This window comes from Enhydra lutris, unplaced genomic scaffold (assembly GCF_002288905.1).
Source record: "Enhydra lutris kenyoni isolate GAN:26980312 unplaced genomic scaffold, ASM228890v2 scaffoldscaffold12, whole genome shotgun sequence".
NCBI lineage: Eukaryota > Metazoa > Chordata > Mammalia > Carnivora > Mustelidae > Enhydra > Enhydra lutris.
Window position 1 is genome coordinate 26,623,321 of NW_019154096.1, and position 12,935 is coordinate 26,636,255.

At 41.6% G+C, this 12,935-nt stretch overlaps 1 protein-coding gene across 1 annotated transcript in view; it reads left to right on the plus strand.

Moving 5' to 3' along the window:
• The first annotated feature begins 361 nt into the window (after positions 1-361).
• LOC111145292 (mitochondrial calcium uniporter) overlaps positions 362-12,935 on the plus strand; it is a 208,517-nt gene continuing 195,943 nt past the window's right edge. Inside the window, exon 1 of the mRNA XM_022500126.1 lies at positions 362-508. Coding sequence (XP_022355834.1) covers positions 362-508 — 147 coding nt within the window. The remainder of the gene's footprint in view (positions 509-12,935) is intronic.

The window sequence follows — 12,935 nt, forward strand, 5'->3', positions numbered from 1 at the left end:
AGTACAAAGCTTAGCACAAATATCTGTTTCCCCAGTTACCCTTATCATCGCTTTATCCTTGGTGAAGATTAGCCAAATCGAATATGCCATCTCTAGTGCTGCTATTCTGAGGGGCTCGGGTGCCAATTACCGGTTCCTTAGAATTTGCCCGTAATTGACTATGTCCCACAATAGGTAACTCTGGAAGTGACAGGCAGCCTCAAGTGTGGTTCTCCCGCCTGTCGATTGGGCCTTGCAGGAAGCTCCGCCTTACCAACTCAGCCAAGGGCGGCAGTTGGCCCGGCGACGGTGAGTGGCGGGTCTTAGCTCCGCCCCGGCCGTCCGCTGCGCTGCCTGGGTCGGCGCCGTTTCCAGTTGAGAGATGGCGGCCGCCGCAGGTAGATCGCTCCTGCTGCTCCTCTCCTCCCGGGGCGGCGGCGGGGGCGCCGGCGGCTGCGGAGCGCTGACTGCCGGCTGCTTCCCCGGGCTGGGCGTCAGCCGCCACCGGCAGCAGCAGCACCATCGGACGGTGAGCGAGCGCGCCCGGCGGCTCCGGGGAGGGCGGGGCGGCGCTGGCGTGTGGGAGCCGCCGGCGGACAGGCCGCCGGGGCAGCGGGCGAGTTACCTCAACTCTCGGCGGCTCCCGAGCTTGCCGGGCACCGAGGAGCCGCCGTGCCCTTCAGGCGCCTGCGGCGGCGACCAGGAAGGGAGGGAGGGCGGAGGAAGCCGAGTGGAGGAGGAGGAGGGGCGATGGCGGGGATGTTCCCGCAGGACCCGGGGCACCAGGGCGGGGAAGGGACGGGACTTGAACCTCTCACTGACTGACTTCGCCTCCGATCTCGGTCCCTCCCTCCGTTTTTTTAAACAGCTCTGCCCCATCGCTCGCGTACTGAGCCCCGTGCAAGTTGTCCCCTTTCCCTCCTCCTCCGGGCGGGTTGGGGTGTCCTGAGTTGCCGCGGCTGCCTGGTGTATGTGTCAGGAGAGTGGCAGTGCCATGCTTCTGGGCACTGCCTCCGGAGAGCAGCCCAGGACCCCAGCGGGTCCGCTCCCTCGTCCTCTCTCGGCCCTTTGGGAACGGCCAAGAAGGATAATCAAACTTTATCCCCCTCCGTGACTTCCTGCGTGTGTGGGCATGGGGAACAGCCCCTTCGCGATGGATGCTGCATTGCTTCAGGAGGCAAGCTCCAACCCTCCAGGTCCTTAAAGGTCCTCGGTGGTCCTTTCGGAGGGCTGGTTTTACCAGCTCGTTCACGCGTGCCTGAAGAAGGAAGGGTGGGCAGCAGGCAGAGGGGAAGTGGATATGGCAAGTTGTTCGCAGAGGCAGGGATTTGGTAGTTGAATTAACCAGTTATTGCTGGATTTCATTGGCTGGCAAGGAAGGAGAGTTTCTGTTTGAACAGCCTCGAGATGTATTGGTGAGTGATTGTGAATTCTTTTTTCAATTGCAAGAGATCAACTTGGCATGGAGTTCTTGACCTAACAAGTCATCGGGTTCTCTTTCCTTGGACTTTCTAGACCCATTTGTGTTGGTCTCTGGCCAACTGTGAGTGAACGAGTGTAGATTTTATTTCCTAGGGCTAACTTGTATAGTGTGGGAATGAGAGAATCCCTGCAGACGTCCTGATAGAAGGAACTAGTACCTTCAGATCTCAACAAATACATCCACCTGTCCTATTCTGATCACATAGCTCTTGAGAGGAAGCTGGACTGGAGGTTTTCAGAGAGGACACCCCAAGACTGATGACAGCATGAAACCGGGTGTCTGCAAGAGCTATGAAAAGAACTAATGGTCTGTAAATGCAAGATGATACTGTTATTATTAGTCACACGTATGGATCCTATCCTCATTCTTGTGAAGAAAATTTGTACTTCATATTTGGCATACTGACATATTGCTTTGCTGAAGCTTTTGGGTGAGAGCCGAGCTTTTCCACAGTTCAGTTTAGATTTGCATGTTTCATAGCCTCCATTTATGTGTTTTGTTTTCCTGAAAACATAAAGTCATCCAGAAATCTGATGGCATTCCCCTCTCCCTCAAACTATTTAAAGGCTTCCCAAGTTGTCTTTATCCCTGTATTTTGCTAATACGTCTTTTGACTTTGCACAGTTTGTTTTTAAGGCTATTTGGGTGTGGTATTCATTTAACATTTTTAAATTTATGCCTTGTATATTTTCCACTATGCGAATCTGTCAGGCTATGAGTGTCTTCCTTGTGTGGGTACTTCATGAAAGTGTTCTTCTGTGCTATTCTGGGGTGGGTAAAAGTGATGTGCTGAATTTGTAACTGAAAGCACAGTTGAAGTGAAGTGTTATTTCTGAAGGGCTAAAGTGTTATCATGGGAATGTTGACTTGTAAATGAACTTAGAATTGTACGATTTTGAAAAAAGTTGTACCTGATTAATTAAAATATGTAAACAGGTTTTTTTTTTCTTCTTTTTCTACGATTGCTCTGAAGCCTTCCTGTATATAGCTGTCTCCATCTGTTATTCTATGATTCCTCACAAGACTCAATTTGAAAGGTATCTCTTAGGGATTTAACTCTTGACATTTTATGCCTGAAATTGAGGCCCAGAAAGGGGAAGGACTTGGGCAGGATTCCACAGCTAATATGCACCAGTTTTAGGATTCCCACCTACCCCAGATAGTCTGACCCCCTTATTGTGTTCTTTTCGTTATAAGATGCAATTGCTCCTTCATAATCTCCTTTTCAAGGAAAAGGAGAGTATTGGGAAAGTATTGGTATTTTAAACAACCATGAATGGGAATTCTCCTGTGAGTAGATGTTAGAGGCAGAGCTGTGGAATGAGGCAAATATGGGAACAAACATCTTGCTCTTACAAAGGTCCCTGCGAGACACTAAGGTTGAATCTTGCATAGGACACATTCTGTGCATGTGCAGCAGATGGCACTCTGCATTGGACTAGATCACAAGCCCAGCTTGTGCCACTTTTGTTCTGCTGTAGTAGGTACAGTAAATTAGAGCCAGGGGGACATAACCAATTATGGTGCTGGTTAATTTTTTGCTTGAGAGGCATGTGTTTTGAAATCTTTTCCAAGTTTACAGAGTGAGTCCAAAGCAGTACAGTTCAGCCTATTGGTAAATGTGGTTTCGAAGTTATAAAACATAACTTGTTCCTTTCCCACCTTCCTCATTAAAAGATCAAACAACTGAGTAAATAGAAATAAAGGTGCAGGGGCTGATTTGGTATTTTTAGCACCATCTAGCGTAATTTTTCCCTTCCTGTGTGAAGAGCCTGTTACTGCTCCTCAGTTTGTGACTGTAATGAAGACATGTAAAATGTTTGTTGCATGCCTTACTGTGTGGTTAGTGAAGGTGACTGCTATTTTCAAGGATGATTCTTTGAGGGGCAACTGCCCTTCATCGTGAGCTGGGTAATTGCTTTGCTAAATCAAACTCTCTCACCTCTGATTATGAAAGCCTGACTGTTAACATTTCCTAATGGTCAACAGCTAAATCTCTTGCTTAAGTGTGTCATTGGACTGTTACAGTTTGTGGCTGTCTCTCTCTACTTTACACATTATAGTTCTTTGGCAGTGAAAGCATTTCAGTTTAACCTGACAGTTTTAACTGAGATTATATTACCTGACACAGAGGCAAGTCCCAGTTCTTTAATTGGGTTTCTCATGGTCTGGCCGGTCTTATTTATCCAGATCCATTCCAGCACAAATACTCCACTGTACTTATGCCAATGTTCCACATATCTATACTAAATGTTTATGTAGTTCCTGCAACTGAATTTCAGTCTTAATCACTCCTCTAACCTCTAAGGTCCATTTCAGGTTAGAGACTGTGACCTACGACTCCTCTTTGAAGCTAACCTACTCACTTAAAGATGAGGAAACAGACCTAATGGCAACTGAGGGAAGTGATTTATTAGGTTATATGTGGTTTATGACATCTGAGATTAAAATTCTTTAAGTGGTGGTGGATTCAAGATGTTCTAGTCAGAATCTTAATTTGTGTGATTCCTGGCTCTTAATCCCTCTCTTTTGTCCTATTCTGTCCTGTCTAAATTCTGATAGACTTTATTATTAGCAGGACACAGATTGGCACTGACTTGTTATCTAAGGATTTCGTTTGTGGGTGCCTTAAATTACAGGAGAGGTAGGGCAGTATTGCATTTTTGTCTCTCATAGACTCCAGCACAGCGCTATATAGGTGATGCTCAGACGTGCATTAATTGAATATGCACCTTTGTGTCTGCTTGCCAGTTCTGAAAAGATATGCTCATCCACTCCCCCAGACCCCTGTCCCCAATTTGACTTGTTTAATGGCCTATTATTTAAGTAACCACATTTGGATAATTGCTTTAACTTTTGTATTGCCAGTGCTGTCTTTGATTGTATATTATACTTCTTTATGGTAGTATACCCAAAGAATGGGTACCTTTGGATTAGCTCTATGGTGGTACTTGCTTTCTGCCCAAAGCCCAGCAAAAGTATGATTAATACCCAGATTAATATAAATACGTGATTGAATCAGGTTCTAGAGTTTTTGTTGTTTTAGTCAACTACCGTGCTAAGATTTTGATGGTCCTGGATAAATGTTTAGAGCAGACTTTTAAAATTTACTATTATTACCACTATTTTCTATTGAAATATAGTTGACACACAATGTTACATTAGTTCCAAAAGCTGACTTGTTTTTAAGGAAGAAACCATGCTTTTTTTTTTTTTTTAAGATTTTGTTATTTATTAAGGAGAGAGAGTAGGAGAGAGGAAGTAAAAGAGCATGGGTGGGGAGGGAGGGTCAGAGAGAGGGGGAACGTATACTTGCTGCTGAGTGGGGAGCCCCATGTGGGGCTTAATCCCAGGACCTGGAGATCATGACCTGAACAAAAGGCAGACAGTTAATCAACTGAACCACCCAGATGCCCCACAACCATCCTTTTATTTATCTTAAAATCATGCTTATTTTGTACGATGTGCACAAAATATTTGAATGAGTAAATTTGGATTTATTCAACAGATTATGATTATTTGAACTTTTCTAAGTCCCAAGGGGCTCTCTTTCATGCTTTACGAACTCTACTCCAAGAGGAAATCTAAGTAGAGAATGCAACATCAAAAATGGTGTATATCAAAGATAACAACAAAGATCATTTTTGGTTTTGGGGCTGCCTCATGTTTGAAATCCAGAGTGGTCATTATCTTCTGCAATAGCGCTTCATTGACACCATTATCTGAATAACTGCAGAGATGTTGCTTTCATTTTTTAAAAAAAGATTTATTTACTTATTTGAGAAACAATGTGAGAGAGGGGAAGGGGGCAGAGGGAGAGGAAGAGGGAATCCTCAAGCAGACTCCCCGCTGAGCATGAAACCTGACCCGGGGCTCCATCCCAGGACCCTGAGATCATGACCTGAGCCTAAATCAAGAGTTGGATGCTTAACTGACTGAGCCACCCAGGCACCCCCTCATTGCTTTTTTATATTCTAGCTTTGTGCCTCTGTGGGTTTTCTTAAAAATTACTGTTTTTTGTTTTGTTTTGTTTTGCTTTTTGTGGTTAAGGACAACACTACATTTTAAGATCTGGAGATAATCACTCAACATAAGGGAATCCTCTATTCTTTATTTGACTGATTAATGTCATATCATGGCTCATGGATATTTTACAATTACTAGAATAACATGTTTTTTGGAAAACTAAGATGTCACCATGGAGGACGTGTACTTAAAAGAACTGTAGACTTGAGATCTCAAAAAGACCATAGGTTAAGGAACTAATAATGCAAGAGTGTTGAAATGGCTTTTTCCTTGGTAGCCCATTAGGTTACTACAGAGCTGAAAATGGCTCCCCCATCTGCTGACCTTTGCATTCAGTTCTTTTCCTGAGAAATTACACAAATGTGTGTTTTGTTTTAAAAACAGTTAAGCAGAGATAGGGTTTAAAAAGTGAATTGGGGCCATATTCTTTCAGTAAGTGCCTAAACTCAAACCCAATCTTGAATAATTACTCCCTGATTTAGGTCAAGCTTGATGACACATGTTAAAAAAAACTTGTCCCCTGCATGTTGAACATGCAAGAGAAACCCTCCATTTAATTATTTCACTGTACTTTGTTAAATGCAGTGAGAGAGCCTGTGTAACTTGAAAGTTGACTTCAAGCAGAGTAATTTTAATAAGTTATGTGAATTGTTGACTTGTAAACTGTGTATGGGTGAATATTTATGTATTTTTTTATTTTTAAAGATTTTATTTATCAGAGAGAGAGAGTACAAGTGGGGGAGAGGGGGAAAAGGAGAGGAAGAAGGAGAAGCAGACTCCTTAATGAGCAGGGAACCTGATGTGGGGCTCCATCCCAGGACCCTGGGACCATGACCTGAGCCGAAGGCAGCTGCTTAACCGACAGAGCTACCCAGGCGACCTGAGTCTTTCATTTTGATAAAAATGTAACTTGGTAAATTACATCACCAGCTGGGTCTAATAGCATGCTAAAACGGAACTTTTTCTAATGTAGTTCTGGAAAAAATGGAAAATATGACATTGCATTTTGACATCTCTCTTGAAAATAAGAGCCCTTCCAAAGGTTCTTTAAGAACATTGATAGTATTTATTAATCAAAAGAGTGGTTTCTGAAATTTTCAGTTTTTACTATTTATTGTCTACTTTATTGTTTGGGGAGCATTTGTAATGATCACCAGAGAATTGCTGAGGACTCCATTACGTGTGTGAGGCTGTCCAGAGGATAGTCTCTAGTACAGTCTTAAACTGTACTTAATGCCTTACAGAATACAAGATCCTTTAGATTCTTTTTTGCATTCTAAGATAGGCTACATTGTACTTCTTATCTATAGTAAGTGGTGTTATAGGATGTTTAAGAGTACTAATATCTCCTGTAAACTTTAGAGAAAGTTAATGTGACTGATTTTTTTTGTCAAATAACAGGAGAGTAAATAGGTTAGCTTGAACTACCCGACCCTATGTGGAGGGATAGATATGTAGAGGAGCAGATACAGAAGGAAGCATCTCAGATCTGAGGGCGTTGTGTTACCTCATTGAATTCTTACCAAAATCCTATGAGAGGCATTGGTATCCCAGTTTTATAGATGAGAACATTGAGGATGAGGTAGGTTCATTTCTTCTTAAGTGACATAAACTGTTTTAATGCTAGAGATACAATGATGGACAAGACACAGGTTTTGGCCGTGAGATTTAAGTCTAGGTCTGGTGGGTTGTCAGTGTGGGGCCTCCTTCCCATTTGTCTTCTCCTCAGTCATGTTTCTTTTTCAAGCATCTACTGCAGTTTTCTTCCAAGAGATCTCACTGTCTTTCTGACTAGGTCTCTTAACTCTCTTTCTCTACCCTCTCCTCCAGGTATTAGGTAATAAGGGTCTAAGGTATAGCTTCCTTAGGATCTTTGTAATTTAGATAAGGATTCTAGAAAATCCCACGCATTATCGAGCATTGCTTCTATAGCACTTTTATAACATTGTCTGGTGTACTCCACAACAGCTCTTCAGGCAAAATACTACCCCCATGGTACAGATGAGAAAATGAAAACCTGGTAAGGGTAAGTAACTGGAATCATTCAGAAAAATACCTGTTGAACTACTGTTTGTATTATGCTGTGCTGGGAAAGAGAGATGCCCCTGAGGTGGTCCAAAGAGGTCACAGTTTGGCTAGGAGACCCCAACAAGCAAGACAGTAAGTGGTTATGCTCCGCCCCCGACCTACCATGGGAGCATTTAGACCTACTGAAGAGAACTGGGGAATGGGGAAGGCTTTATAAGGGAGGCCTCACTTAAGCTGAAATATGAGGAAATATAACGTGTGGGGGACTGGAAAGGTGTAGTTCCCATTCTAGACAGCACCAGCATCTGACATGATAGTCTGAGGGAGGAAGATGTCTTTGAGAAATGGCCAGTAGTTTGTCATAATGGAGTATGGGCAAGAATAGCCAGAGATTAAGCTGGACAGTAGTAGTGATACCAGTAATAATTAATATTAAGTACACCACATGTTACGCACTTTGCATAGGTAATCTCACTTAATTCATGTGACACCCTGTGGGTAGGTACTCTTACTATCCTCCTTTTATAGATAGTGAAACTGAGTTATCTCAGATTGGTTGATTTGCCCAGGATCACAGCTGGTAAGTGATACTCAGTTAGTAAATGACTTGCTCAGGATCACACAGCTGCTATTGGCATACTTGGCAAGTAAACCCAAGGGGTCTGGCTCCAACGACTATCTCTTAGCTACTGTGCTGTGGTGAGGGAATCACACTGTGAAGGGACTTGTGAAGGAGTTGGGATTTTATTATGCAGGTCAGTGTTTTTTGTTTTTGTTTTTGTTTTTTTTAAACTCAACCCACAGTAGAAATACATTTTATTTCATGACCCAGAATGTGCATGTGTGCGTTAAAGTAGGAAAAGTTTCATGAGATGGTATTTTTACTATGTATGATTTACATCATTCCTCTGCTGGTTTGTTCAAGAAATACTGGTTGGGACCCATTTCAATTGATTTCACAATTTAAGCTACAGTTTAGAAAAATACTGCTGGTCAATAGGTGAGTGCCTGAAGAATTTCAGTCAAGTGAAGCACATGATCAGTTTGTGGTTTTTGGTAGGTTACAATAGCAGCTGTGTGAAGGCTGGGTTGGAGAAGATGGGACCAGAAAAGCCAAGAGGCCAGTAAGGGACATCTTAATGGACCAGGCAAAAGATGCCTGTCTGAGGACAGTAGCACTGGGGATAGAGAAAAGGAATAGAGACAAGGGAGATTTAGGAAGTAGAATTGATAGAACTTGATGATTGGGCGTGGATTATCACTCCCCTGGTACCAGGTAGAAAGGTAATTCATTTCAAGGGCTGTCTGATTTTGTTAATACTCGGGTGCTGAAACTTTTGTTTCTGGACGGTCCCTGTGTGTTTCTTTTTATAGTCATGTTAAGTATGTTTCATTGTTGTGATTGTTGTACCTCTACTCTTGTATATAAAAATGTGTTGACCTGGTTTAATAATTTTCTAATTTGTATATCAGATTCCCACCATATCCCCATTTTCCTGCTCCCTTCCCCTACCTCATACCATCAGAATCTAAAAGATTTGCAGACCGGTATAGAAAAAGTTTATAAAACATGATGAGCACTCAACAAAACTTAGTTGGAAGTATGGGTTCGGTGTATTGTACTCTTCCAAGGAAGGAACTCTTCACATTACGTTAATTAGAGGACTATTTTTAAGTAATTTCCTTTGACTTTGTTCTCTTCAATGTTCCACTTTTGTAGTGTTTGTTTACCTTTAGAGAATATTGAGCATTGTATATATGATAGTCTTTTATATTTAAAACAAACAAAAACCTAGCTATTCTTAAGCATGAAGCCTTTTCTTAGTAAAATTTTAGCAATCTCCTTGATCACGTTAGAAATGAAGGTACAAGATTCCTACTGCTTCTACCACCCCTGTTTCTCGAGAAGTATAAAAAATAAAACCACATAATCATTGAGAACAAGTTATATGGAGTGATTTTCTAGTATTTTAATTACTTTACTGGATTGCTTTATTTAGAAAACACATATTCTTTGGTATTTTTCTAGGTATTATAATGCAAAGGTGAGTATTTGATAACTATGACATTTTTAATTTGTTTTTAAAAAATATTTTTAAGAGAGAGACAGAGTGTGTGTGCAGGGTCACACAAGTGAGCAGGAGGTGAAGCAGAGGCAGAGGCAGAGGGAGAGAATCTCAAGCAGATTCTATGCTGAGCTTGATCCCACAACCCTGAGATCATGACCTGAACTGAAATCGAGAGTCAGCCGATTAACTGACTGAGCCACCCAGGCATTCCAGCTGTCAAAAGTTTTAGAGCCATTACAGTATCTGCTTTGCCAGAAGAGATTGTATTTGTCATATAGTGAGCCTTTTGAAATCTCTGAGAGCGAAGGATTGTTTTATCATCACAGAATTATTAGTTTTCTGAGGTAGATAAAAGAAGAGATGGAAGTGGTGTATGTGTGTTGAAATCACCAAAATAAAAGTAAATAATTGAAGAGGACGAGGTACCATGTGATATAATAGGAGTGTGGGTTCTGTTCATTTCTTGTTTGTTAACTTGCTATTTGACCTTGGGCAAGTGACTTACCTCTTTGGTCTTAAATCTTTTGGTCAGTTAAATAAGAGGGCTTGATCAGGTGAGCCTAAAGGGCTTTCTAATTCTAAGACATCTATCATTTTCATATAAGTGATTTTTATGTTATTTCATGGTGGGAGGCGTGTATAAAATCATAAACCCAAGCATAATGTATTTGTTTATTCTCACAAGGGTCAAGGGCTTGACTGAAGAAAAATAGCTCCCATTACCTTTTTAGGACAGTTTGCATAATTACTTCTGACATCTTGATAGACAATTTACCCTGCATTCCTCTTAAACAGTTCTTTATGCCTTAGTCCCATCTTTCTCTTTTAGCTTCTTTTTTCCATTGGAACTACTGAGGGTGTGGGGGGAGAGGTGAAGATATGGTGGGGGAATCTGGAGATTTAGAGAGACAGGGGAGGGCAGGAAAAAAGCAGCTAATGTTAAAGTGCTGAGATAAGATGGACTGTTCTTCCCCACCGCCCTGAAATCTTTTATTTATTTATTTGTGTGTGTGTGTGTGTGTGTGTGTGTGTGTGTGTGTGAGAGAGAGAGAGAGAGAGAGAGAGAGAGAGAGAGAGCGAGCGAGCACACAAGCAGGGGAATGGTAGGCAGAGGGAGAAGCAGGCTCCTTGCTGAGCAAGGAGCCGGACTGGGACTTGATCCCAGGAGGCTGGCATCATGACCTGAGCCAGTGGCACATGCTTAACTGACTGAGCCATCCAGGCGCCCCAAGATGGACCATTCTAATAACTTGTTAATTCTGAGCTATGGCTTGCAAGTCTGAAACAGAAAATGTTTCTATTTTCCTTTGTAATTATGCTACAGGAATTCTGAGTGTGAAAACGTCAGGTGATTAGTTGCTCTTAGTAGTCTGTTCTTCCCAACCCTGTAAACTGAGCCTAATCAGTGTCAAGAACACTCAGTCAGTGTTGGATAAATGAGAGTCAGTGAGTTAAAAATTCCTAGAGATCATCCTCTAAATCCTTCAGCCCTGTGGAAAACGCATCTGTAGATCATCCTGTTGTCTGTACCTAGATAATACAGTGATGGGAATCATGGAGATATGAAGAAGGAGTTACTTTTCTTTGATTCGAGCAGCACCAAATCATTTTAAAGGAGTTCACAGATTATGCTGAAACAAGCAGGACTTTAGGAAATACTAAGTAAAATAGTGATGGAAAGATATTGTAGTGCTTTTGTGTTATAAATGATTTAAGAAATTGACACATGCATCTGCCTGGCAAGTATTTGGAGCAGGTGGAGGAGAAGAGGGAAGGGTGAAGGGCTGGGCACTGCAGAAGAAAGCTTTAAAGGAACTCTTTGAAAGAGGTGCTGCCAACTCTAGATTCCCTACATGTGTATATTTCCAAAGATGACAGATTTTTGGAGGTGTTTATTTTGGAACTAATCTTCTGTATTTCCATTCTGCCCCCACTGTATCCTGAATCTTGCACTGCCAGAATTCTGCTAGCTGCCATGAAGCAGGGCTGTGGCAAGTGGCCAAGTGTGATAAAACCTATTTTTCGTTTTAAAACAGAGTATGGATGTCAGAATACTTCAAAGAAGTATTTACGGATAGATTGAATGGAGTAGGAGAAATAGTAAAAACCTAATGAGAAGATTGAAAGTTTCTCATTTGCTTTTGACGGAATTACATTTATTTTGTAAACAGAATACCAGCCTATGTCTGTCTCTGTCAGTTTCTCTCTCTCTTGTCCCTCTTTCTCTGATCTTTGCATGCCGGTGCTTGAAACTGCTGAATACACAGGAAAAATGAGTTTTCTGATCCCCTAGAGGTGGTAGTGATTTTTTTGTTGTTGTCGTATTTTTATCTTTTGAGGGGAATCCCAAGGGTATGCTCTGTGTGAATGTCTCATTACACATATGCATGTTAGTCATTCAGTTATGTTTATTTTGTTCTTGCTTTCACCCCCCCCTCCAAAAATGAAATCTTTTCTTTTTTTCATTTCCGGCTCTGACTTAAGCTTCAAAACAAAATGTTGTCTAAACATCGTTGAGATGGTAAAACAGTTGTAATATAGAACACTACAGAATTTCGAAATATTCATTTATTAAATGGAAAATTGAACTGCAATCAGTACTTTCTTTAATTTTAATATCTCATTCTGCATTGAAATTTGATTCGTAATGAAATCAAGTTCCTCTTTTGGCCAAGTGCCACAAAGTCGGGTGAGCTTTAAATATGCAATGGCTTTGTTTTTAGTAATTGCTAGAGCTTTTAGCAGCAAAAAGGGGAAATTGAAAGGAAACTCTAGCAGATTTTTTTCCCTAAAAAGAGTATTCTTGGTAAGATTAAAAGTAGAGACAAGCTGAGGCCTGAGTTATAGATCTGAGTCACATCACAGCCAGCGTCAGAAAGTAGCAGCATTAGTGGAAGAAAACCCAGGTCAGTACTGTTGAGCCCTTTGTCAAAACTCACCTGGAAAGGGCATTCTGTCACCAGAGGGTTTTTTGGGGGGACAGGGGAGAGGTGCTGGATTGGTGGTGGGGTGGGTGAAGTGTGTTTCTTCATAAGAAAATTACATTGTATTCGTTTAAATAATATAATATCATTTTAAAAGTTAGACTAGGAATGCTGTCCCCCCCACCTTTTTTTTGGTGTGGAATGTCCTCATTCTCTTATTCCTGGGAAAATCCTTTGTACTTCTGGAGAGAAGGAGGATGATGAACATGTCTTGTGCAAAATGCCCAACAGCATCTGCTGTGATACAGCAAGCTCATGTGGGATTGAGCTGCTGCAGCAAAAACTTGGTTTGCTCTATAAAAATGCTCAGATTTTTGAAGTGCAGACAAGCTGAGGAAGGAAACTTGTTGGCCTTTATTCATTGTT